This window comes from Trachemys scripta, chromosome 5, assembly GCF_013100865.1.
Source record: "Trachemys scripta elegans isolate TJP31775 chromosome 5, CAS_Tse_1.0, whole genome shotgun sequence".
Taxonomy (NCBI): Eukaryota; Metazoa; Chordata; order Testudines; family Emydidae; genus Trachemys; species Trachemys scripta.
In genome coordinates this window covers 97,586,857-97,611,831 of record NC_048302.1, presented here as the reverse complement: position 1 = coordinate 97,611,831, position 24,975 = coordinate 97,586,857, and the positions used below count along the sequence as shown (strand labels likewise).

Genomic DNA, 24,975 nt, shown 5'->3' with positions numbered 1-24,975 from the left:
GGTGCTGGCACCTTCGCTAGTAAGTATTTACATAGATACAGATACAGAGCACTCTCGATACTATGGGAACTCTAGCATAGGCAATGCATCAGCAGCTGCTGGCATCTTAATCACATATACCAGTGTAATTAGTTAATCATAAACTTCCCTCCTTTGAAAAGTTCTGGCCACCCACTCCACTTCTCTCTTTCCATCTTGTGAAGCCAGTATTACTGATCTATATATTGGATCTGAGGCCAAGTCAGAATCTTGGAGGAAGATCAAATTGTGTGAGTAGTTTCCTGAGAACTCATGACAACTACCATCCCTGGAAAACAAAGGATTTCTGCAACAGCAGAGCCCCATGGTAAAAGCCCCTATTTATTGGTCACTGATGGAAATTCAGTTTACATTATGCTTATCAAGGTAAATGAAAATATCTAAGTCCAGATCTTGCCCTTTCCAGCTGGAAGATTCTGGTGGGTGAGTCTCTGCTCTAGGCATTCTGCTGGCTAGGACAGGATTTGATCAGGCTAGCCTAGAGGATAAGCTGCTGTTTCAGAAAGCCAGACTTGAGCTGCTGGAGCCATCTACCCAGGGCCGTCCTTAGGCATACACAGCTGCGTAGGGCACCATGAAATTTGGGGCACCAAATTTCATGGTGCCCATGGCAGCTGTGTGCTGCATAAGCAGCAGCACTAGCCCTGGGGACCAGCCCTATCCCTCAGCTGGCCCTCCCTCCAAGGGACAGGGCCGTCCCTATGGGGGTGTGGGGCCCCGGACAATTCCTTCCGCCCTGCCTCTTACCCTTCCTCCCTGGTCCGCACTCATTCCACTCCTTCCCCCAGCGACCCTGCACTCACCGGCAGCAGCGGGAAGTGGAGCAACCCAGCTCCAGCCCGCTCTAGTCTGCCAGCTCCTTGGATCATTGAGCAGGGAGGGAGCAACCTATCATCTCTTGCCTACTCAGCTTTTTGTTAAGTGCCTCGAAAACCTCTAATAAAATGTTACTGTGGATTTGATTGCACTGTTCTAAGCACTTGTGTGTAGAAAAGTAGGACAAACTGGAGGGGGCTCATAAAAGAACAAATAAAAATCTTCCAGGAGATGGACGGATTGATTTCTGAAGCAAGATTGAAAGTTGGCTCAAGGATGATTAATGCGGAGGGGACACGACTCAGCAATATAGAGGGAGGAGAATAATTCATGGTATTATAAGGGGGAATAATTAGGAGTCAAAGGATGAAATTGACAAAAAGAGATTTTCCGCTAAATGTCAGGGAGATCTTTTAGGCTGCGGAATAATCTTGAAAAAGAAGTATGTAGTAGAAAGGAAGGAGCCCTGTTTAAGACACTTAAAATTAGGTTGGAATGTAAATAGTGTCCTGCATTGAAGTTGAAATGGGCTAGGTGATCTAGTTATTTTCTTCTACCTTGAGTCTCTGCAAATATCAAATTGTAGGAATTTCTACTTTATATATTTTTTTGGCCTTGGTAGGAGACTAAAGTGTTGTAGTTTTGAGTAGAATGTTTGCATTTCATTCTCCAGTTAATCTTGTAGGCATGTGTACTGCTTATATCTGTGAAATAAATCTTCATTATCTTCATGCAGGGGTGAAAGTAAGTCCATTGATTTACCGGTATGCTGGGGCTAGCTCTGGCCCCCAGAAGGGGCGGGGCCTAGGGCGGAAGGGGCGTGGCTGAGGGAGCCAGAGCCAGCCCCAGCCCACCCTGTAAAGTAAGTGTCCCCCCCCACCGGGGTAGCAGCAGCAGCCTGGGGCTCTGGGGCTATTTAAAAGGCCTGGGGCTCCCCTGTTTCTATCGCCCCAGCCCTGTAAATAGCCGCGGGAGCCCTGGGGAAGCTGTGGGGCTCCAGCAGCTATTTAAAGGACCAGGGCAGCAGAGGCAGCTGGAGCCCTGGGCCCTTTAAATAGCCCCTGGAGCCCCTGCTACCCCAGGCTCTGGGGGCTATTTAAAGGGCCTGCAGCTCCCCTGCTTCTACCACCCCAGCCCTTTAAATAGCTGTGGGAGCTCTGGGAAAGCAGCGGGGCTCCCGCGGCTATTTAAAGGACCGGGGCGGCAGAGACAGCTGGAGCCCTGGGCCCTTTAAATAGCCCCTGGAGCCCCGCGCTACCCCTGGGCTCCAGGGGCTATTTAAAGGGCCCAGGGCTGCCCTGCTTCTACAGCCCCGTCCCTGTAAATAGCTGCTGGAGCGGGACCGGGGAAGCGGCAGGGCTCCCGCGGCTATTTAAAGAACCGGGGCAGCAGAGCCCCAGGCCCTTTAAATTGCCCCCTGGGGAAGTCGGGCTGCCCCGGTACGGCAAACCGGCTCTCGCCGGTACGCCGTACTGGGGCGTACTGGCTTACTTTCACCTCTGTCTTCATGTTAGAATTTTACTTTTTGAAAAAGTATGTTTCCTATTGAGTAGGAAGGTAACAATGCAGAGATTTAAACCCAGTCTCCGGGTTTCACTTTCAGTTTAACTTTCTTTGGAGACGTTAACAATAAAATATTATAAACCTGCCAATATCACAGGTTTAAATCAGGCAAGCAGAACAAGGCTGTTCAAAATACAGTTACTAATGAATGCTGATATTGTTCAAGAGAAGTGGGAAATACTGTTTGATTTTTCATGCTACATGGTTGTTTGGTATGATTGTATGCTGTGACGGCTGTTGTTTGCTTTGATGTAATTTATTGTGTTTTTCAATCATTGTCAGACTCAGAAAGTCTAAGATAAATGCCTCTTTGTCATTTCCCAAATTTAAATAAATAAAATACAGTACAATGTCTTCTAGCAATAAATTCCGTGTGTCTCATAAATGATCCCATGTCTTGGCAAAGATTTAATAGTTTGTAGTGAGGGCTCAGTGCTAAAATTCATTACTTTTGCAAAATATACTAAAGGATGCTTACTGTATTAGTAACTAAAACATTGCAATACTTGACTTAGGCCATGTCTACACTTACAAGCTTACAGCTGTGCTGCTGTAAGATCACTCATGTAGCTGTGTTATGCCGACGAGACAGTGCTCTCCCATCGACATAATAAAACCAGCTCAATGAACAGCGATAGCTGTGTCAGTGGGAGAGCACACAAGTGCTTATGCCAGCAAAACATAGGTTGCCCAGAGGGGTGATTTTTTCAGTCCCCTGAGCGACAAAAGTTTTGCCAACATAAGTGCTAGTGTAGACATGGCCTACATCAGAGTATAGCTTCTGTAGAGCTCCTAAACTGCAGGAGTGGAGTTCCTCTGCAGCTACACTCTTGTGGAGCTTATATTCAGCCCTATGGAGCTTTGCTGGGAGAAGGGAAAAAGAAGGGAGCTTGTAGCCAATTAGGTTTTCTGCTAAATATCAAATGACAAATCCCTTGTGTTTTATTTAGCGCTTTGTTAACTGAATAATGGGGAAGTAAACACCCTTTTAAAAGTAATTAAAATAATCTGTCATATATAATAGTCAGCTATTGACTAGTAAAACTGCAATTAATCAAAATGCTTTTTTGTCCAAAGATCTAATCATGTTTCAGCTTCAGGTCTGGTCTACATTACAGAGATAGGTCGATGCAATGCAGCTTACATCATCCTAACTATGGAAGTGTCTACACTTAAATTTTGCTCTTGCTGACATAACAACCCTGTTATGCCAACTTAATAACTCAGTGTCAGTGTAGATATTATGATGTTTATGTTGACTGCTACTGGCTTTTGGGAGCTGGCCCAAAATGCCACACGCTGACAGTACAACCGATACAAGTGCTCCTGGTGAGGACATGCACTGCCAACACAAGGAGTAAAGTGTAGACTCTCACAAGCCATGTAATTACTGCTGTGGCTCTATGCCAATGTAAATTAGGTCGACTGAATTTTGTAGCGTAGACTAGGGAAGTAAAAGATTAACCGGTTAACTGGTTAACATAGAGCGGGTCCCGCAGCGGCACCCGTCCGGAGCGGATCCAGCAGCGGTGCCTGGCCGGCACGGTTCCATCAGCAGCCCCTGGCCAGAGTGGACCCAGCCGTGCCAGTGTGCGGCCGGAGCAGCAGCATGCAGCTGGAGCAGCCCCAGCCACGCCAGCCAGATGGGCCCCAGATGTCTAAAAGGTTAACGGTTTAAATGACATTTTTTAATCATTTGAACAATTAACGTTTTAAACGGTATTTACATCCCTAATGTAGATATGGCCTTAGTCTCCAGGAATTTAGAAGTGCTGCATTACAAGATCTGCATCTTGAGACGCTTTATTATTCTAGGTGAGGTCTTATAGCCACGTAGGCCCTAATTCAGCAAAATAATTAAATCATCTGCTTCACTTTAATTACAAGTAGCTCCATGACTACACATGTTCATAAAACGAAGCACATGCTGAAGTGCATTTCTGAATTAGTGCCATAAGAAGGGACTGTTACCACTGTACTCAGGCTTGGTCTGCACTAGGAATTTATCTTGGTAAAGCTACGTCACTTAGAGGTGCGTAAAATCCACATCCCTGAGTGACGTAATTATGCCGACTTAACCTCCGGTGTGAACAGCTATGTCGGTAGGAGGACTTCTCTTGTTGACATAGCTACTGCCTCTCGGGGAGGTGGAGTTACTACGTCAACACGAGAAGCTCTCCCATCAGTGTAGGTACCATCTTCACTGAGCGCTACAGTGGCGCTGTAAGAGTCGACAAGCCGTCAATGTTGTGACGCATGTGTCTGGCATCGAAAATCATATTGGAATTTTTGCAGTCTTGTGGCATTAAAGTGTTTATGTATTACACAGTTCATCTTCAGCGGAATACATTACCCTGCTACTTATGTCTTGTTAGATAAATAGTCTTTTTTTAGTCAGCATATATTTACCAAAAGGCAGCTGTTGCATTCAGCTGTTACGGATCATTCTTAATTAAAATAGTTTATCACTCTTTTTCTTGGACCTGCTGAAGACATGGGACTTTTTAATGTGTGTCTTTGAAGACCCCAGGGGATAACTTTTGGTGGGAAATAAATGAAAGGGTTGATTTCTTGCCTCTCGAGGAGAAAGTCAGCTCTGGGAGGAGCAGCTTCTTGCTTTTCAAAATACCATAAATTATGGAATAAAACAAACTAACAGCCATAAAATGACTAATTTTTCTCATGATTCAGTTCAGGATGTAGAAGTGCTAGTTGTCTTAATCTAGTAAACTAATAAAAACAAATATTAAGAAGCTGTAGGTGCTGGTTTGTCTCTCACTAGATTAACCAACAATATAAAGACAAGGGGTTGCTTACAATTTCTTAATTTTATAGTTTGCATGTATATTTCACCTTTCTATATCTGCTTCCATTCGATGTCCATTTAATCATAACAGAAATAATCCAGGCAGCACACTTAAATAAATGTACAGTTTGTCTTGGAATGTTGCGTTAGTGAATTCATGAATCCTTTAAGCATACAATATTTAGATACCACATGCACAGCATCTAAAATATAAACATTTGTTCTCCTGCTTTAGTTATATCTTCTGTTTCCCAAAACAGTCCTCATAGTGTGTGGGGGTGGAAGGGGGAGGAGAAGGAAGAAGCGGGGAGCTTGCTTGATAAAGCACTGCACCATTTGGTGAAGTTACATCTTTATTTGCACTGTTGCGCAATACTTTGTCTTGTGGCTTTGGGAACCAATTTTTTATCCTCAGTAGCTATTTATCTGATTTACAAAAAGAATCTGTATCCACTAATTATATATTTAAATAGAGAAAGTGAACCAGAGAAGACTTAAGAATACAAGTATTCCGGGAACCAAAAATTGTGCATGTGAAATTATATATGTATATAACAGGCTTCCCTTATTTGTGCCCACAAATTGTTGTGGGTTTCATTTTGTGGACACAGTGGTTATGTGCACAAATAAAAGGATGCTGGCATCTAACTTTCTAATTATACCTGCAAATCAGGTAAGCCTCTGTCCTCATTTTCACCCACAGTTATTTGCAAGCAGCATATTGGGAATGCAAGAAGAGACAGAAGCTCTTTTTAACAATCAGGTCATTTAAATGCGATTTGATTTAGATAAGATATTGATGAGAAGGGCTCTGGGACTCGAGAGAAACTTGTCACTCCATGGTGAATATTCTAATTTATACAGAACAATATGAGCATGGTATAACCCAGGCAATTAAAAGACATGGTCCAAAGTTATTTACGAACTAGATGACATACACCATGACATAGGTTGAAATGATGACAGGCAAGGCGGGAGGAACAGGGGAAATGTTTAGGGTGCAAAGTTCATGCAATTACTAGTTCCTGTACAGTATGTGTCATGGTAAACGTGACTGTAAAAACAGCACTTTCTTATTTAACATTTTATCTCATCATCATGATAGCTTGTTGCTCCAACACTGCAGCCAAGATTGTGGTGTCACTTATGTTGAATAGTTCCTCGCAGGTACAGAATTTTGACATAGGGCACTGCATCAGGAAGTGTTCAATTGTTTGTCTACTCTAAGCTGTCCACATTGACATTTGGAATCATTCCTCAGCTTACACTTGGTCATATTGTCACCAATTCCAGGTCATGCCTGATATTAGTATTTCTGCTTAAAGTCAGCGCCTGGGAGAAGGAGTTCTGAAGGAGCCAGGTTTGCCAAAATAATTGGAATTTCCTGCCATTTCGTTACTCTGTAGACTTTCCCAGTGGTATTTGTGGGTAAGGGATTTTCACAGTCAAAGATGTCTCTAGGCTTAATCTCTTGGATGGTGGAATCCAAGAGTGGATGTCTTGAATCCTGCACTTGTTTTTGTGCCTTCTTTCTACTGAAGGCATCTCGCCTCACTGGTGGTGGTGCAATCCCTATGAGACAATACAGCGGCAGTGTGGGAATCTATTTCAAAATCCCTGTGATGATCTTACAGGATTGTTTGAGATCAGTATCAATTTTGTATGCCTGCCTCAAGTATGATCATACTGGGGGACAGTACTCTGCAACTGAGTAACAGAGAGACACTGGTTGCTCAGAGTGTTTTGCGGTCAGTTTGCCATTTTGTAATGGCCAATTTTTGGAGTTCACAGTTCCTGGAGTTCACTTGCTTTTTCAGCTTCTTGATGTGCTCTTTGAATGTCTGGATTCAGCCTAACATGACCCCAAGATACTCCAGATGTTCATATGCTCAAGGATTGTACCATCCCACAATATCTGGAGCTTTTCCTTGGCCTGAAAGTTTTTCAGGCGGAAGGTGCACACTTGTGTCTTGCTAAGGGTGGCAGTCAGAAACTGTGTGCAATAGTTTTCTCCAAGAATGCTCGGGGAGCCAGTTAGAATGTGCTCAGTGTCCTCAGATCTTTCCTGTTTGGTGGTAACATAATGATAATCTACATAAATGAATCTTTGCATGTTGGGGAATTCCAGCTGGTCATTTGTGTAGACGTTAAGTAATAAGGGTGCTAGCACTGAGTCTTGCGGAAAGCCATTCTGATGAGTTCGCTATCGACTTTTCTGACCATTCATCTCAACAAAGAAACATTGATTAGCAAGCAGGGAGGAGATGACTTGGACCATCTTCCTATTTCTCAAAATTCTTGCCAGTTACAGTAGAAGTGCATGATAGTTCATGGTGTCATAAGCAGCTGATAGATCAACAAATGCAATCCCTGTAATTTTGCAGGTTATGAAGCCATCTTTGATGTATTGAGTTAGGTTTGCAAGTTGGCCACAGCATGAATGTCCTGGGTGGAAACCGGCTTGGTCATCAGTCGGCTGCCCTTCCATTATTAGCATTATTCTATCCACTATCATCTGCTCATATAGCTTGTAGGTTCAGGAGAGTAAGGATATTGGATTGTACCTCTTTGCAGAATTGGTGTCTTTATGGAGTTTGAGTAGTGGAGCCACTTGGGCCTGTCTTCGCAGCCTGGCTATCTGCATTGTCTCTAGGAGAGAGCTGAGGAAGTCAAGTAGCCACTTCTATGCTCTCATCCCAAAGTGTAGTAATAGTTCATTAGATATACCATTAAGTCAAGCTACCTTTCCACACTTCAGGGTTTCTGTAACTATTGTCAGCTTCTCAATATTGAGTTGCTGGCTGGGGACTTTTGCTGTCTCTGAGCAGTGAGCAAAAACTTCTACTTGATTTTGTTTTGTGCTTTGCTTTGTGGGCTGTTTACTATTTAAGATGAGTTGGTGTGTGACTTGATGGGAGAGATTGCAAGGATGTGCTTTGGTGGTTGTCCATCCGGGTTCAGATACTGAATAGTCACCCCCTTCCCTTTATTGTTTCAATCAGCTCCCTCCAGCGGTCACACTGCTCCTGTCGGATCTCTCTCATAATCATTTTCCCAAGCTCAATGGTTTTTTCACCAAATGGATCTGAGTCAAACCATTTTGAATATTGTTGGCTTGTTTGTTCTGAAAGTCCAGGTACATATAGTGTACATACGGGGTATGTCTACACAACAAAAAACCCAATACAAAACCATCGCAGTATTTCAGAGTCCCGGGTCTATGGACTCAGACTTATGCTGTGGTGCTTAAAAAAAAACCTCCCCTCCGGCCCCCGGCTTCAGAGCCCAGGCGTGCTAGCCTGAACCCGAACGTCTACATATTTTTAGCACCGTAGCACAACCTCTGTGAGCCCAAGTCTGTAGACCCAGGCTCTGATACTCACTGTTGCAGGGGGGTTTTGTTTGTTATTTTGCTATGTAGACAAACCCATAGTGTTCATATATGCTATTTGTTCCCTTTATGTATGTTCAAGTCATCTGTTTATTTTACTAGCAAACAGCCTTAACAATTGTATTCCACTATCTCAACTCCAAAAAGATTAAGGAAGGAAAATGTCAAAAGATGGAGTTATTATGTGAAGACCACTTGAAAAGTAACTCAAAAAGCACAGTATCGTTTGAAAATGTCGTACCTATGTGGTGGTGGTTGTTTATTTTATTTATGATTACAACTACAGGGTTAGAGTGGAGGCCTCCAAAATGTAAAATCAATTTTGACCAGCACAGCTACTCTACATCCTTACTTGCCCCTTTGCTCATGGTGATCTGCATAACAGAGGTGACTGTCAAGGTTGGAAAAGCAACATGACCTGGCTGGCCCTGGTAACATTCAAAATCAGGTGTTTCATCAAGAATTAGATCATAGATGGCCAAAATGGTTATTGGCTACTGATCTTGAATTAAGTAGCATGAACTGTAGAATAGAGTCCCTCCTCCTTGCTTTTAAGATAGCATACTACACAAGGCCAGTGGCTCTGATACTAAATGTCAAATGCCTAGTCTATATCTGGGAAATACTCTGCTCCGTAGTTTTCTCCATGCCCAGCTCCGCAGGGTTTAAGGGACCAGATCCCCCAGTACCAGTCTTTTATCCTTAGTCTTCAGAGTCCTCTGCCTGTGGCAGTACCACACATCCCTCTTGTCCACCACATTGTGTCACTGGCATAGTTGCCAGAGCTGCATACTTGTCTAGCAGAGACTGTGAATGCCGTCAGTAGAGACAATGAATTCAGATAAATAACGATGACAAAGTAGGATTAAAATAACCCTGAAATCCCTGACCCCCAAAATGGGCTCCCTTCCCATCTACAGCTGCAACCACAGCTAGAGTAGAGTGCTGCTCCACATCTCTAGTTGTGTATTGCAGAGAAGGGGGAGAGTGAGGCAACAATAAGCTCCCATATACATGTAGCTAAACATCTTGTCTCTCACCACTGCAGAAGGGATGATGCACCAGACCCCCAAGAAGGGACACCAAGCAACAAGTCCCCAGGAGAATATCCAACCCCATGTGGAAACTCATTCAGCAACAGATCATCCCACCAAACATTATTACTTCATTTCAAAATCTTGCCAGAACAATTAAACATCAGTTCAGTTATCAACACAGCTTCATCATTCCCACAGCTGCCACAATCATATAGCCCCTACTTAGTCTGTTTCTAAATCCCATAATTACACCAATTTAATTCAGTAGTAATCTCCATCTTGTAACTTGTCAAGCTAGAAGAGAGTTTTCATCACAGTGCTGAAGAAGCCAGGGAACTTGCCACAGAATTTAGGTCCACCTGGCTAGGCATTTGCAGTGGCCGTGTTTACAATTAGCTTGATCATGCAGTTCTTGGACAAAATTCTCATTGTACTTGATGGTAACTTTTCCAGCAAAAGGACGGCATAAGAACAGCCATACTGGGTCAGACCAAAGGTCCATCGAGCCCAATATCCTGTCTACTGACAGTGGCCAATGCCAGGTGCCCCAGAGGGAGTGAACCTAACAGGTAATGATCAAGTGATCTCTCTCCTGCCATCCATCTCCACCCTCTAACAAACAGAGGCTAGGGACACCATTCCTTACCCATCCTGGCTAATAGCCATTAATGGACTTAACCTTCATGAATTTATCTAGTTGTCTTTTAAACCCTGTTATAGTCCTAGCCTTCACAACCTCCTCAGGCAAGGAGTTCCACAGGTTGACTGTGCGCTGTGTGAAGAAGAACTTCTTTTTATTTGTTTTAAACCTGCTGCCCATTAATTTCATTTGGCGGCCCCTAGTTCTTATATTATGGGAATAAGTAAATAACTTTTCCTTATTCACTTTCTCCACACCACTCATGATTTTATATACCTCTATCATATCCTCCCTTAGTCTCCTCTTTTCCAAGCTGAAAAGTCCTAGCCTTTGTAATCTCTCCTCATATGGACCCATTCCAAACCCCTAATCATTTTAGTTGCCCTTTTCTGAATTTTTTCTAATGCCAGTGTATCTTTTTTGAGATGAGGAGACCACATCTGTACGCAGTATTCAAGATGTGGGCGTACCATGGATTTATATAAGGGCAATAAGCTATTCTCTGTCTTATTCTCTATCCCTTTTTTAATGATTCCTAACATCCTGTTTGTATGCCTGTCAGTCAGGCATGACTTACTTTAATAATTCTTAGCAATTATAACATTTCAACTTGAAAGTACTTCACAATTTTTAAACTAGTTAATCTTTACCGTACCTCAGTGAGACAGCTAAGCACTATTCTCATTTTACAATTGGTGAAACTTAGACAGAGTGGTGTAGTGATTTCTCCTTCCCAGGGAGCACAGAGGGAATTGGGGCCAGAGCAAACATTAAAATTTATGAATTACTGGTACCTAGACCTCTATGTAAACCTGTACATGAAGGTCTGGTGTACTACTGAAGTCTAATAGTAAAAATATTTTTAAACAATTTCATCCAGCCCCAGAGGACCTTTGGGAAACAGTTGTGGGTTTTTCCCCCTCTCTCTTTCTCCTCTGTCTCATCCCCCTAACAAATAAAGGAAAATGTTTGAATGCACAGCCAAGTGCAGATTTATCACTTCTACTCAATGTCAGTATTAAATATTAGAACCATGCTGCATCAGTTTGGCTGATCAGCCTGGTGGTGTGCACATGTATTGAAGAAATGGTTGCAATTATGCCACTGAAGTAATGTTCTAGGTTGACCATTAGAATCTAATGTAGGTTGCAAGTGGCAGTACTTCTCCCTTTTTTTGCTCTTTGGATGCCCTTTAGGTGTTGAGCTTAGGTATTTCATGTTCTTACACAACAAAGGAGGAAATACTCTTAAATAGACACTGCATTGAAGCCCAGCTGCTATTTATAAATGATGTAATACCAGGAAATTCAAGCCCAAGGCAAAATAAAAACTATCCCTCCCTTTTAAGGCCCATTGTGTATCTTTTTGAATGTGAAGTTTAACTGTTTTAAAGTAAACCTAGGATTTTAGGTTTGTCTTGTTTGTTTGTTAAATTATAGCTGCATAGAGGACCCGGTTTGCTATAGAACAGCAGTCTAATGAAGGTCCGAAGGGTATCCGAGGGATATAAACACTGAAGAAAACAAATTCAGTAACAGTGCATTAGCAGTTGGTCACAGGCCTATCTACACTCGGAATTTTCCCCTACTACACCTTTTGGAGTAGCTGTGCTGGTGCAAACTCCTAGCTTGGAGGGATAAAACGGCTGTTTCACTGATTTGGGGTAAGCTCCATTTAGTGGCTATTTTTGCATTGCAGATGTTAGCATTTTCCAGGAAATCTCCCTCTATTGCATCACCACCACCACAGTCCTGGTAATGGTAGCAATGATGAGAATGGGAGTGTAGCTCAGCTGTCAGTGTCTTTTGCCTATTGTGTCATCTAACTTGCTCAGAGCATGTCTGGATAACATGGTAATATGAATACTTGTAATTGGTCTACTCTGGCACTCCCATTGGTGGAGCTGTACTGGTGAAGGAACAAGGGAAGATTTCCTAGAAAACACTCATGCAGACATAGCCTGAAATGCGGCTACGTATAAGCAAATTATATGTGTAATTGACAAACTACATAAGTTATGTGGCTAGATGAAAGGTCTTTTTCCTTACAATTCACAAATCTGAATCGGAAGTTGCCAAACCTCATCTAATTCCCAGTTTCTCTTCAATTCCAGGAATATCACTTTGCACTTAAGTAGCAGCTTTCAGGAGAGTATCTCAAAGTACTTTACTTTACAAGCACTGAGTCCTAAGGGTCTGGTGTATTGGCTCTGCAATGGGTAGAGAGGGTGTGAGAGGAAGCTATTGTGCTGGAGTAACAGTCCATAGATGGTCACCTAAAACTTGGCACACGCAACCTTATGTCTACTCTCAGTAGTGTCTCTGGACAGGGCCAGAATTATGAAGGGTGCAGAAATGGCTTAAAGTCCCCCACAGACGTTTTCTTCTTCCAGTCTAGAAAGGGAAGAACACACAGTCTGGCCTATTAAATAATAAGCCTCACAACATCCTTGGAGGTAACAAGAACTATCATCTCCGTTTTACATACGTTAAAACCAAGGCACAGAGCTGTCTAGGACCAAGGCTGCTCAGCTAATTAGTGGTGTAGCTCGGAATAGAATTTTGAAGTCCTGACCCATTGTCTGTTTCCTCTATGTATGATTTAACTGATGATTCATGCATCATGCTCAAGGGTGAAGTAATGTTTCCTGACTGATTGTTGTTATTTGTCATATTCATTGTTTTAATCCTCTGACTAATGCTTTTTGCCATACTTCCTTATCTATAAAAAAAAAAAAACAGTGCTGAGTTTCTGAACTCTTGAAGGTAAAACCTTTCAATTGTTTCTGCATAGTCCTGTTGTACTTCAACTGTTTTTTTTAAAAAATGGAGATGTTTATTAAAAGCAGAGGTGACCTCCAGAAGGGTTCTCTGGAGTTGAAGCATACCTCACCATCTCAGTACTTGTCTGGGGAGATGGTTCTCCTGGTTTGATGTTTTAGAATGCTATTCCAGACCTCCTGCTGCAGCATCAGCAATCAAATTTTCATGAACACAATCATTCTGAAAGTGGGTTTAATCCTAAATTTCTTCTTTCACTAGATGAGATCCATTTCTGTAGGAAAATTATGTATTCATTGGTCTTTTGTCAAAATCATTCTGGATTGTTAAATATCTGGCAGTATTCTCCACTGGATGAATACACTATGGCACCAGGTTTGTGTTTGTTCTACAGCCTTTGTTGCTGATATAATATAATCCCTTACTCCAATCAAAGGCTGCGAAAGAACACAAAGTAGTGTGACATAACCAAGTATGGTACACACACTATAAATATGAGCCTAGCAGACCATTGGAAGAAGACTTGCATGTACTATTCAGACAGCAGAAGCGATTTCCAACTATTATTGATTCAGTTCATGTTAATTAATTAAAATATTGGCCTCTGATAGTAGTTGGGCTTTTTTTTTTATAATTTATAGTTTCTGTGGATCATAACTGAGTATTTCCTAACATGGATTCCCTGAAAATGGTGGAATGTTTAAATTAATTTAGATAGGACTCCCACCGTGTGGAATTATAGAAATATATGACAAAAGGAATTATTTTTTCTTTCAAACAAAATTACTTTCTGCCAAAAACATTTTGGTTTAATGGTAGAATGTGCTACTATGAAGGTTATAACAAGTGTGCAAGATATGCCATTAATCTACCAATAACATTAATGCTTGGCATTCCTGATTGTTTTGTGGCTACTGTTATATTCTAGAATGTTATTTGTCTTTCCTTTTTGAGTTTGAACTTGATACTAACACTGGGGTGTGAGTTGTAGAGGCCAGGGTGGATGAAAATTGAGGATTTTAAAAAATTAAATTATTAAATAGAGATTTTTTTTTTTTTTTTAATGGAGATATCCTGTCTCCCAGAACTGGAAGGGACCTTGAACGGTCATCGAGTCCAGCCCCCTGCCTTCACTAGCAGGACCAAGTACTGATTTTGCCCCAGATCCCTAAGTGGCCCCTTCAAGGATTGAATTTACAACCCTGGATTTAGCAGGCCAATGCTCAAACCACTGAGCTATGCCTCCCCATTTTAAAATATAAACCTATTTAAAATTAAATTTGAAATTGGCAGCCTATGTCAAGACCCAAACTGATGATAATCTATTAAAAATCATTTACATTAAATACAAAAAATAATAGTAAGCAGTACATATTTGCTGCTAAGTTTTAAAGAAAGTCAAACCACTGAACTGGTGGAAGTTGCTGGCTAAGCACCTGAAGTTTGTTGAAGGGTTAAACCAACTTTTGAGAGCAGTAGTCTCTTTTGCAGGGGCAGAGAGAATATTTTCTTCATTTCATCTTATTCAAGTAGATCATAGAGTCTTAGAATTTAAGGCTAGAAGGAACCACTAGATCATCTAGTCTGACTTCCTGTATACCACAGGTCACCCACACTCCCCAGCACCTGCACACTAAATCCAGCAACTGAAATGAAACCAAAGTATTATACAGTTATGTGCCACCGACAGAAAATAGGAAAGACTGAGGTACACCAGAGCTTGAGGTCCCCTTAATGACAGGGAAAGGATTACATGAGATATACCCAGATAATCCTGGCATGTGACCCACACCCACATGCTGCAGGGGAAGGCGAGAAATCCCCAAGGTCACTGTCAATCTGACCTGTGGATATATTCCTTCCTGACCCCACATATGGCAATCAGGTAAACCTTGAGCATGTGAGCAAGAACCAGCCACCCAAGCACTTGAGCAAGAGAAACTCGGTGCCACCTCAGAGCTCTGGCCTTCTCCATCTACAATCATGTCCATCCCTGATGCTTCAAGGAAGGAATTATTTTTTTTAAAGAAGAACCCTCCCAGAATACATTGGGGCAGGCAGGTGGAGAGGGGCGGGGGCAATCCCTTCCTGACTCCTGCTGAAACACTGAAGCATGAGCTTTGGGTAACATATGAAAAACTAGAAGTGAGCCCTTGAGCCCAGCCCCCTACCATCATAAGCAACACCATCATACAATTGCACTCATAAATTTCCCCTTCTCTCGTAAAACTAATTTAAGTTGTTTGCCCCCATAATGTCTATTGGGAGGCTGTTTCCGAACCCACCTTCTGATTGTTAAAAACTTTCTAATTTCCAGCCTGAATATGTTCATGGCCAGTTTATATCCATTTGTTCTTGTGCCAACACCGTCCTTTAGTTTAAACTCTTTCTAGAATTACCCCATTAATATATTTATGGAGAGCAATCATATCCCCTCTCAACCTTCTTTTTGCTAGACTAAACATGACAAGCTCTTCCAGTATCCTCTCATAAGATAGGCCTTCCATTCCCCAATCATCCTGGTAGCTCTTCTCTGCATCTGTTCTAGTTTAAATTAATCTTTCTTGAATATGGATGACCAGATTTGTACACAATATTCCAAATGAAGTCTTACCAGTGCCTTGAACAATGGCATTAATATTTCTATATCTCTACTAGAAATGCCTCGCCTAATACATTCTTGGATCACATTTGCCCTTTTCACAGCCCCAGCTCATTGGTGGCTCATAGTTATCCTGTAATTGACCAACACACTCAGGTCTCTGTTGCTTCCAACTAAGGAGCCCCAGGTTGCAGCAGAAATGTTTAGTGCATGATCTTGCACTTAGTACTGTTGAATTTCATCCCATTCCTGTCATTCCAGTCTTCAAGTTCATCCAGATCTTCCTGTATAATGTTCCGATCCTCCTCTGTATTGATCATGCCTCCAAACTTGGTATCCTCAGCAAATTTCATCTGCACATTCCGACTTAGCACACTAGTTCGCTTCAATGACTATTTCATTCAATGTTTAGAAACCCGTTGGGAGCTGAAAAATCAGGAAAGTTTGTTTTTTCTCTTTCAATCTATGAATGAAAAATAGCTGTGGGAGGATGAGACCTACTAGTTCTACAATTTTCAATGACATGGTGAACAGAAACAGTCAATGCAATTCATTAACTATTGATGATATTTCCTTTTTTAATAAATCAGTTTTAAATGCAAAACATTTTAATAAACTTTTCTTCTTATGTATCCAGCACATTTAAAGTAGTTTTATTTAACTAATAAATAGATTTTAAATGCTGGTTTTTGCACATTTTTTATTCATTCGATTTCCAGCCAAACGTAGCTTGACACAAATCAGAAGTATAAAATGAATCATCTAGTACAGTGGAATTCCTGGACTCTTGTGGGGTCCACCATAGGTTATTCAGTAGTCTGTCCCTTGAGCCAGGGCTAGAACACACAAACGGTGTTCTGACACTTTTACTGCATAGAGGACATCATTTTATTCTCCGCACAGCATGGTGAATGATGCATTTCTTAACATAATAAAAATGTAAAAATTGAGGATCTGATAAACCTAAATTAAGCTATATAATTGCTTAAATAAATATATATAAATATACTTTATTCTCCTAGTTAGCAAAAAGAAGCACCAAATGTAGTCCAAAAGCTATAATTAGCTGCAAATCAACATGTTTTAATGGTTACCAATCAATGAGAATCAACCTTTCTTCAGGAAAACAACTAATTTATTACAAATTTACATACAAATGCAGACATAATTAAAATTGATTATTTAAATCAAGATTTTCTGCTTGCTGATTTAAATCATGATTAAAATTTGTGATTTAAATTGTTTTGATTTAAATCAGTCCAGAGGCTTTCTTGGAAATCCTCAGCACCTTGACAGATCAGGTCCACTGATTGTGTATTAATGATAATGATCTCTTGTTAGGCAAGCAAATGAAGGGAGGAGGGATAGCTCAGTGGTTTGAGCATTGGCCTTCTAAACCCAGGGTTGTGAGTTCAATCCTTGAGGGGGCCACTTAGGAATCGGGGGCAAAATCAGTACTTGGTCCTGCTAGTGATGGCAGGGGGCTGGACTTGATGACCTTTCGGGGTCCCTTCCAGTTCTATGAGATAGGTATATCTCCATATATTAACCAGTTTTCGTCCTCCTCGCAAGGTTTTCTATCGAACAATATCTAACTGCTAATGCACATATTGTTTGAGATAAATTCACGATGTCTCCAGGTGGTCTCTCAGAAAAGGTGGCACCCAAAATTAGTGGCCACTTGGAAATTGGAAATGGAAATTTGACATAAGGAGTCTCCTTTTAGCATTCCAATGTCTTAGGCATAAAGAACCATTTGTTGATGCTGTTTTTTTCTCTTTCTCGTAGGTGCCTGAGATTATTGGCTCCATTCGACAGGCTGGAAAAATCGCTCGCCAAGAAGAGTTCCAGAATAATCCATCTGAAGTTGAAGACCCTTTTTCCAAAAAGTTTGAGGTGTTGTTCTGTGGACGAGTGACAGTAGCACACAAAAATGCCCCCCCAGCATTAATAGATGAATGTATAGAAAAATTTAACCATGTTAGTTGTACCAAAAAATTGGAATTTAATTCATTGTCCCAACAACGTGAAACTGCCAGTAATTCTGGAGGATTATCATTCAGTGATAAATTGCGATCTGTTTTCCAACCCTTGGTCGGTGAAGAAGAAGAGAAAAGGCCAATTAGGAAATCTTATTCTCAGCCTGGGCTGCGTTCCTTTTCTTTTAAGAGGGACTTGCAAGATGGGAGTTGCAGGAGTAACAGTTTTGCCAGCTCTTTTGATGAAACTGAGACTTCGCTGAACCTAAAACGTCAACTTGGCTATGGACACAACGTTGTGCAGCCAACAGATATTGCAGGAAACCGGACTATGTTGTTCACGGTAAAACAAATTGCAACTTTGCAAGCATTTTATGTCTCTTAAACACTGGATAGGAAATGCAAAAGAAACGTCCTACAAAAATGGGAGTTCCTCCTTGAATAACTTCCTGCAGTTATTGGAGCTTGTTACACATAAAATTTTATATATTTCTTTGTAGAGTTTTATCATTCAGTGTAAAAATCTCTTTTACATTGTCAAAGTATATTAAGTGAAACAGTTTAAAACAGCACCACATAAAACATTGAGCTTCAAAAGGACAGTGTTGAGAAACTATTAGGAAATATTATTGATAATTATCTGATGTAAAGGCTGGAACTAACTTTTATTATTTCTGTGAGATAGAGATATATATCTCTATCTCTATCTCACAGAAATAATAAAAGTTAGTTATATATATTGTGTGTGTATTATGCTAAATAATTACAGCAGAAACAACTTTATAGGTGAGAGATGCTGCCTGTTTAGAGCACAGAATCTTTGGAACTTGGCTGCAGGCAAGCTCTCACTTTGTGTCCCATAACAAGCAGTTTAGTTAAGGTGCTCTTGCAGTTTAACTGCACCTACTCCCAGTAGTAATCGGTGTGTATGTGTAACTGTGGGCTGCTATTGTGGGTAGTTCTGAGCATACTGACGTTGAGGTTGGCACCAGGTTGACCTCTCTGTATCCAAAATTCACCTAGCCAGCTACACCCCTACTATTGTTTGTCAGGATTTGAAGAGTGTATAGGTTAGTTTTGCTTCATTTTCCTGCTATATTGCAAATACATTCATGTTTACTATATTTTGTACAACACTGGTTAATTAGAGGTAGTATAGTAGACAATAGTTTGGCTGGTTATCTTGAGCTCATCTCTTGGGTACATTAAGTACTTGTGTGTGTTCCTTTTGGCTGGCTATTCCTGGAGATGGAGGTGGCGAGAGAAGGGATGGTGGTTCTGTGCTTTTTAGTACAAAGTTTTTTAAATACAGTGCAATACTTTTAAAATTTAGGCCTGGGCTACACTACAGAGTTAGATTCCAGGCAGACCTAACTATGTAAGTATCTACACTAACATTTTGCTCTCGCCGATGTAACTGCCTCACTACGCTGACTTAATAATGCCATGTTCACAAGAGGCATAAAGTCAGTGTAGACACTGTGTTGCTTACATCAACTGTTACTGGCTGTCGGAAGCCACCCCACAATGCCCCATGCTGACAGTACAATCAGTATAAATGCTCTTGATGAAGACACATGCTGCTGACACAATGAATAAAGCGTAGACACACACAAGCAATGTAATTACTGCGGAGACTGTATGCCGATGTTTTACAGATGTGAAAACTGAAAATTTTGACTCGAACCTCTGTGTGCTTCAGACTTGAATGTATAGAGTTAGCCACCCAAAAAAGTGTGGCTTTTTCAGGTGTGGCTTCTTTCTGAGCTTTTAACTTTGGTTACTTTTGAGTGTGGCATCCTAGTCTCCTAATATTTCACAAAAGGTGCTTCTTTAATACGCAAAGTTGGATTTCTTGTATGGCGCATCTGGTTGGAACGCCTCTCAGGAGCAGGAAGTGAAATGACTTGGTCAGGGACTGCAGTATCCACCATCCCATAGCTGATCACAGTGCTGGAATTCATTGGTTAGCCAACTAATATTGATCAATCTTGAATTAACTCAGATGTTGAATCTTGAATCTTGAATTAATTCAGATGTTGAACTACCCTTTATTTGAGTGCAGTGGTTATTGTTGTGGTTTTCTATGAAATGTATAGTAGAGGCTGAGTATTTGGTACATTAGATGTTATGAAAAACATGTAGACTAGGATGCTTGCCAGTTCCCTTAATCTGGCTGGCACAGTCATTTGTTTTAATAAACCATCTTGGGAGATTGCTATCCTGGCCAGTCCCCTAGGTACAGTGACCCACTCCTCTGACAGTTGCAACTGCATGGGGTAGAAGTGGGAGCTAACTGACTGCCACAGGAATAGGCAGCCAGCAAAAAACCGAGGAGAGGTCTGCTGAGCAGCAAGGGGATGAATGGCCTCCCCGCAAGTAAAAGCTGAAAGGTCAGCCCTGGGGGACAGCAAAGGAAAACAAGCCATGGGGACAAGGAGATGGTGGGAAGTTTTATGGAGGGTCAAGAATGAATCCATGCGGAAATGCTTAGAACAAACAAAAGAAGGAGGTCCAACTCTCCTCCCCTACACCCTTGGATGAGTCTTTCCAATAAGCTAGGTGTCTGGGACACACTGGATGGTTTAATGTACATTCTGGGAATTGTAGGTGGCTGTAGTTTTTTGGGTTACTTTGGTTTTTTGTGTGCATGTATGGGGATTCCACCTTTCTAAGAGGAAAACATCCTAAAATTCACCAGGCTGCAGATACAATCTTCTGACAATTAGGAAGAAGCCCGCAAAGACTTGGCAACAATTTTGAAATTAAACATTATATATTGGCCCATGTCCAGTCTCATGAAAAATCCTGAACAGCTGTTTCACCTTAAAATTAGTGCCTGTCTGGGAAAAAGTTTCCTGTTCAAACCTGGCAGTGCTTCTCGGCAGCTACAGGGTTACTGCTACAAAACTGGTCTACAGCTAAATGTACATCAAAATGTACTCCAGTCACCTCATTTTTATATCTTGAGATACATTGCCTTTAAATTAAGTACTGTGTACATCTAACAACACTTTTAAAAAAATATAAGTGGGAGTTCAGTCAGCTTCCAGGCCTGCCTTTTGATTTCACTTTAGTTTCATCACATAACTTTGATTAAATTGACATGTGCTAAGGTTGTAGGAAAACTGATTTTTTGTAGAATCATAGAACCATAGGGTTAGAAGGGATCGCAAGTGTCATCTAGTCTAACCCCATGCCAAGATACAGGATTTGCTGTAAGTATAGTTTTGCTATTGTCTGGTTAAATGCAGGTCCTTTAATTTTTCCTTTGCCTCGTAAACAGAACAAAATTCCAATTCAGTATTTTACAATGCTATAAATTTAATAGTAAGTGCAGGTCCAACCTTGCGTCATTTTTTTCTCTCTCACGCAAAATGTGGAGTGTGTTGTATTATTGTAATTTAAATCTACATTGAGTCAAAGTATGGAGTGGAATGCATTTTGAGATTTCTCATACACAAGGAACATTTCTTAGGTGGAACAAATTTGACATAGTGTTTCTTGAAGCTAAATGTAATCCTCTTTTTATTTAACTGTTTTTAGATTGGGCAGTCTGCAGTTTATCTCATCAGTCCTGACACGAAAAAAGTAGCACTTGAGAAAAGTTTCAAGGAAATATCCTTTTGCTCTCAGGTAAACTGATAGTGCATTAATTTTTGTGAATTAATTCATGAATACTTATTGATTCTCCCCTCCCCATTTGTTCCAAGTGGACCACCACATGTCATGGGTGAGTAGACCCCTTGGCAGTCTGTAATTTTGTAAGGCCTTCATTTCTTGTTTAATGTTTAGCCTTGTAATATCTGAGGTCAAGACTCTCTTCTCTGTGCAATAAAAAAATAAGTGGACCGAATATCCTGTCAAGTTCTGCTTTCAGATTCCAGAAGACATGGTTCACTGTTGTGCAAATTCAGGGTTCCCTCGGCTGTATGTGTGTTGTGCAGTGCGTTATCAGTCACTGAAATAGACTGTGTAAACAGTACTTCAGAGTTAATTGAACACTCTTCATAAATAACAGTCAAACTCAGGTTACTTTTATTTTGTAGACCACACAGATATATACAGTTATTGCACTCAGCTCATAGTAAGGGGGTACAAAGATACACTACCCCAATAGGAGCTTTTGAAGGCAGATGCTATGCCTCCAAGGTTATAGAGAGAAGATGGAGGTTGTTTACTGTAGTGCAGTGATCCCCAAACTTTTGGGGGTTGCGCCACCCCTTACTCCAGTCCGTGCACCTCCAAGACCGGGAGTGGCTGCAGCTCCAGGGGCGGGGAGGTGTGCGGCCAGGGGAAGGGGGGTGAGGCTGGGGCCACAGCTGGGGGTGGGTCTGGGCCGAGGCTGGGGGTGGAGGCCAGAGCAGAGCCACAGCCGGGCTGTAGTGGGGGCTGGCAGCTGGGCCCATGGCCAGGTGCTGCTCTGCTCCCAGCTCTGCCCCCAGCCTTGGCCCGGGGCCAGGAACAGAGCTAAGGCTGGGGACGGGGCCAGGCATGGGGCTGGGAGCTGGGGATGCAGCTGGAGGCAAGACCAAAGCACAGCTAGGGCGGGGAGGGGCTGCGTGGCGCTCCCTCCCCATCCCCTGTAGAGGCTGGCCTGAGCCCCGCCACACCCCCTGGATGTTCCTCCATGCCCCCCTGGGGGGGGCACGTCCCACAGTTTGGGGACCTCTGCTGTAGTGCAGCTGATTCCACCTCTGTATAGAATCAGTTTTACTGGCCATCGCAGAAGAGCACATTACTGTGGCCCTGCCTCTTTTGAAGAGACTAGTGTGAATTCAGAGAAGACTTTGCACTCAGGAGAGCATGTTTGATACTATATGTTTGTACTGTCACAGAGTCTAGGAGCCCAGTCATGGAGCAGGACCCCATTGCACTAGGCGCTGTACATACACAGAACAAAAAGACGGTCTCTGCCCCAAATAGCTTACAATCTAAATATCAGACAAGAGAGGACCGATGGAATAAAAAACCAGACAGGTTCACAAAGAAATAATGAGATAACACTGGTCAGCATGATTGACAGTGCTATCAGCAGTGCTTAATTTGTGCCAGGGCCAAGCCACAGCACCTCTAGCTTGGCAGTTCATAGTCCCGGCATGTCGGGGCTTGCCGCAACAGTTATGAAAGTAAAAAAAATTGCTTGAGCCCCGGCATGTCTTTCATTACAAATTAAGCACTGAATATCAGCACAGCAGCTGCTCGACCGTTGTCAAAACTTTTTGCAGGCATCACAGCAAAGGGCGTTTTAAGGAGACACTTGAAGGAGGACAGTGAGGTAGTTTTGTGCACGTTTACAGGGAACTCCCATGTGTGAAGGGCAGCTGGGGAGGAGAAATCCAAAGGTGTTTGTTTTAAAATTTAACAAATGAGTGACACAGGCTGGCATCATTGACAGGGGAGAGGCAAGACCTCTCAACCGTGTATGAGAGATGGAGGGTGGAGTGGGGATAGGCCATAAAGGGCTTTGAAAGTGAAGACAAATAGTTAATTCATTATGATGGAGAAGGAGAGCTAGTGGAGAGATGCAAAAAGGGGGTGAGATGGTTTAAAGTGACAAATGAGGAAAATGACTACCATTGTGCCTGGGCCAGTGTGGGCATGCAAAAGGGGGCTCCTTGCGCCCTCTCCTCTACTTTCCTTGCACACCTGTTATGTGCGCTAATTATAAAAATAACAATGTTAATATAACTAATTGACACTGTGTGGATTAAAAAGCCATTAAAGAAAACTTCTCTGATCACAGGAGAACCTGAACCCTGACCTCCCCTCAGGCCACTTTTTTGGCCAGAATCCTGAGTCATTAGATAGACTTCAAGGTCATTAAACTCTGGCTCTCTCAAACCAGCAAAAGAAGTGAATTCCTGACTTAAGGGTCCCTTCAGGCCAGCATTACTGGCTAGGTGATTTGTCAGTTAGGGATACTGGACATATACAGCTTCTCTTCATCTCACTAGGAGAGGGGAGGGAGCAGATCACTCCACTCTCACATCCATGTGTGGCCAGCCACAGAGCAGTATCACAGTTTCCTTGGAGCCATAGGCGTAGTTTGACTTCTGTATTTGGGGGAGTACCTTCAGTCAGGCCAATGGGGCTGTGCATGGGGTGGAGGCGGCAAATTCCACACCTGCCCGAGGCTTGCAGTTTGGGAAGACAATGCCCGTCCTGCCTTCTCCCCAAACTATGCTAATGCTTGGAGCCTGTTGGCACGGACTTCTGACTCTGCTGTTAGTGCTGGGACATGGCTGCCACTATGATACAAGGCAGGAGGGTAAGGTTGCCTGTCTCAGTTGCTCTGTCTGCTGTGTTCTTGTTCTTAGAAGCAATTTGGGATAGTTAAACAAGCACATGCTCTCAAAGTGGAATCCTGATTACTTTAATGCTCTGCCTTGCTCGCAAGTATTATTAGTCTTGTGAGTGTGGCAGAGTTTTTAGTGATGCAAGACTCTTATTGATCCAGTCCTGATCCAGCCAAGCACGTAAGCCTGTGTTTAACCTTGAGGTCCCCTTGAATTCATGGGAATACATGGGTGCTTAACCTAAGCAGATGCTTTGTGCTTTGCTGGTTAGGTGATGAGAGGCCTGGGAGGCCTTATGTTTCACTGCCCTTACCACTCAAAACCAAAGATATAGGGTGACTGCATTTGGGGTTATGAACAAGGTGAAAGTTGTGAATTTGTTAGTGGATTGCTCTGCAGAATATTTGGCATGTTAATAGTTTTACAGTCCATGTTAGTGGTTGATGTATGTTTGGGGAGCTTTAAGAAAACAAGCTGGGGTACGTTCTAGCTCAGGGGCAGGCAAACTTTTTGGCCTGAGGGCCGCATCAGGTTTTGTAAATTGTATGGAGGGCTGGTTAGGGGAGGGGGTCGTGGCCCGGCCCCCGCCTCCTATCTGGCTCCCTCCCTCCCCCTGGACTCCTGCCCCATCTCCCCCCCCCTTCCCTGACTGCCCCTCTGGGACCCCTGCCCCATCCACACACACCCGCTCTCTCTCCCCGACTGCCCCCGGATCCCTGCCGCCCCATCCAGCCCCTCCTCTCATTCCTGACAGACCCCTGGGACCCCTGCCCCATCCAACCACCCCTTCTCCCTGCCCCCCCCATCCCCCCTCCTTCCTAACTGCCCCCCGGGACCTCTGCCCCCATTCAACAACCCGTTCCCCCCGACCACCACCCACATCCCCGCCCCCTGACCACCACCGCAAACTCACCTGCTCTCTATCCAACCCCCCCTGCTCCGTGCCCCCTTACCGTGCTGCCTGGAGCACTAGTGGCTGGCGACACTACAGCCACGCTGCCCGGCTCGAGCCGGGCCACGCCG

The 24,975-nt window shown here is 42.7% G+C and overlaps 1 protein-coding gene across 10 annotated transcripts in view; it reads left to right on the top strand.

The window, feature by feature from the left end:
• The window catches only part of TBC1D1 (TBC1 domain family member 1), a 184,555-nt gene that overhangs the window by 72,230 nt on the left and 87,350 nt on the right, over window positions 1-24,975 (top strand). For all 10 annotated transcript variants that reach the window (XR_004645772.1, XM_034770846.1, XM_034770856.1 and 7 more), the window contains 2 exons: window positions 17,463-17,996; window positions 21,200-21,289. Coding sequence is in view for 9 of the 10 variants with exons in the window: in XM_034770846.1 (XP_034626737.1) it covers window positions 17,463-17,996; window positions 21,200-21,289 (624 nt within the window). In the remaining variant the exon portion in view is untranslated. The remainder of the gene's footprint in view (window positions 1-17,462; window positions 17,997-21,199; window positions 21,290-24,975) is intronic.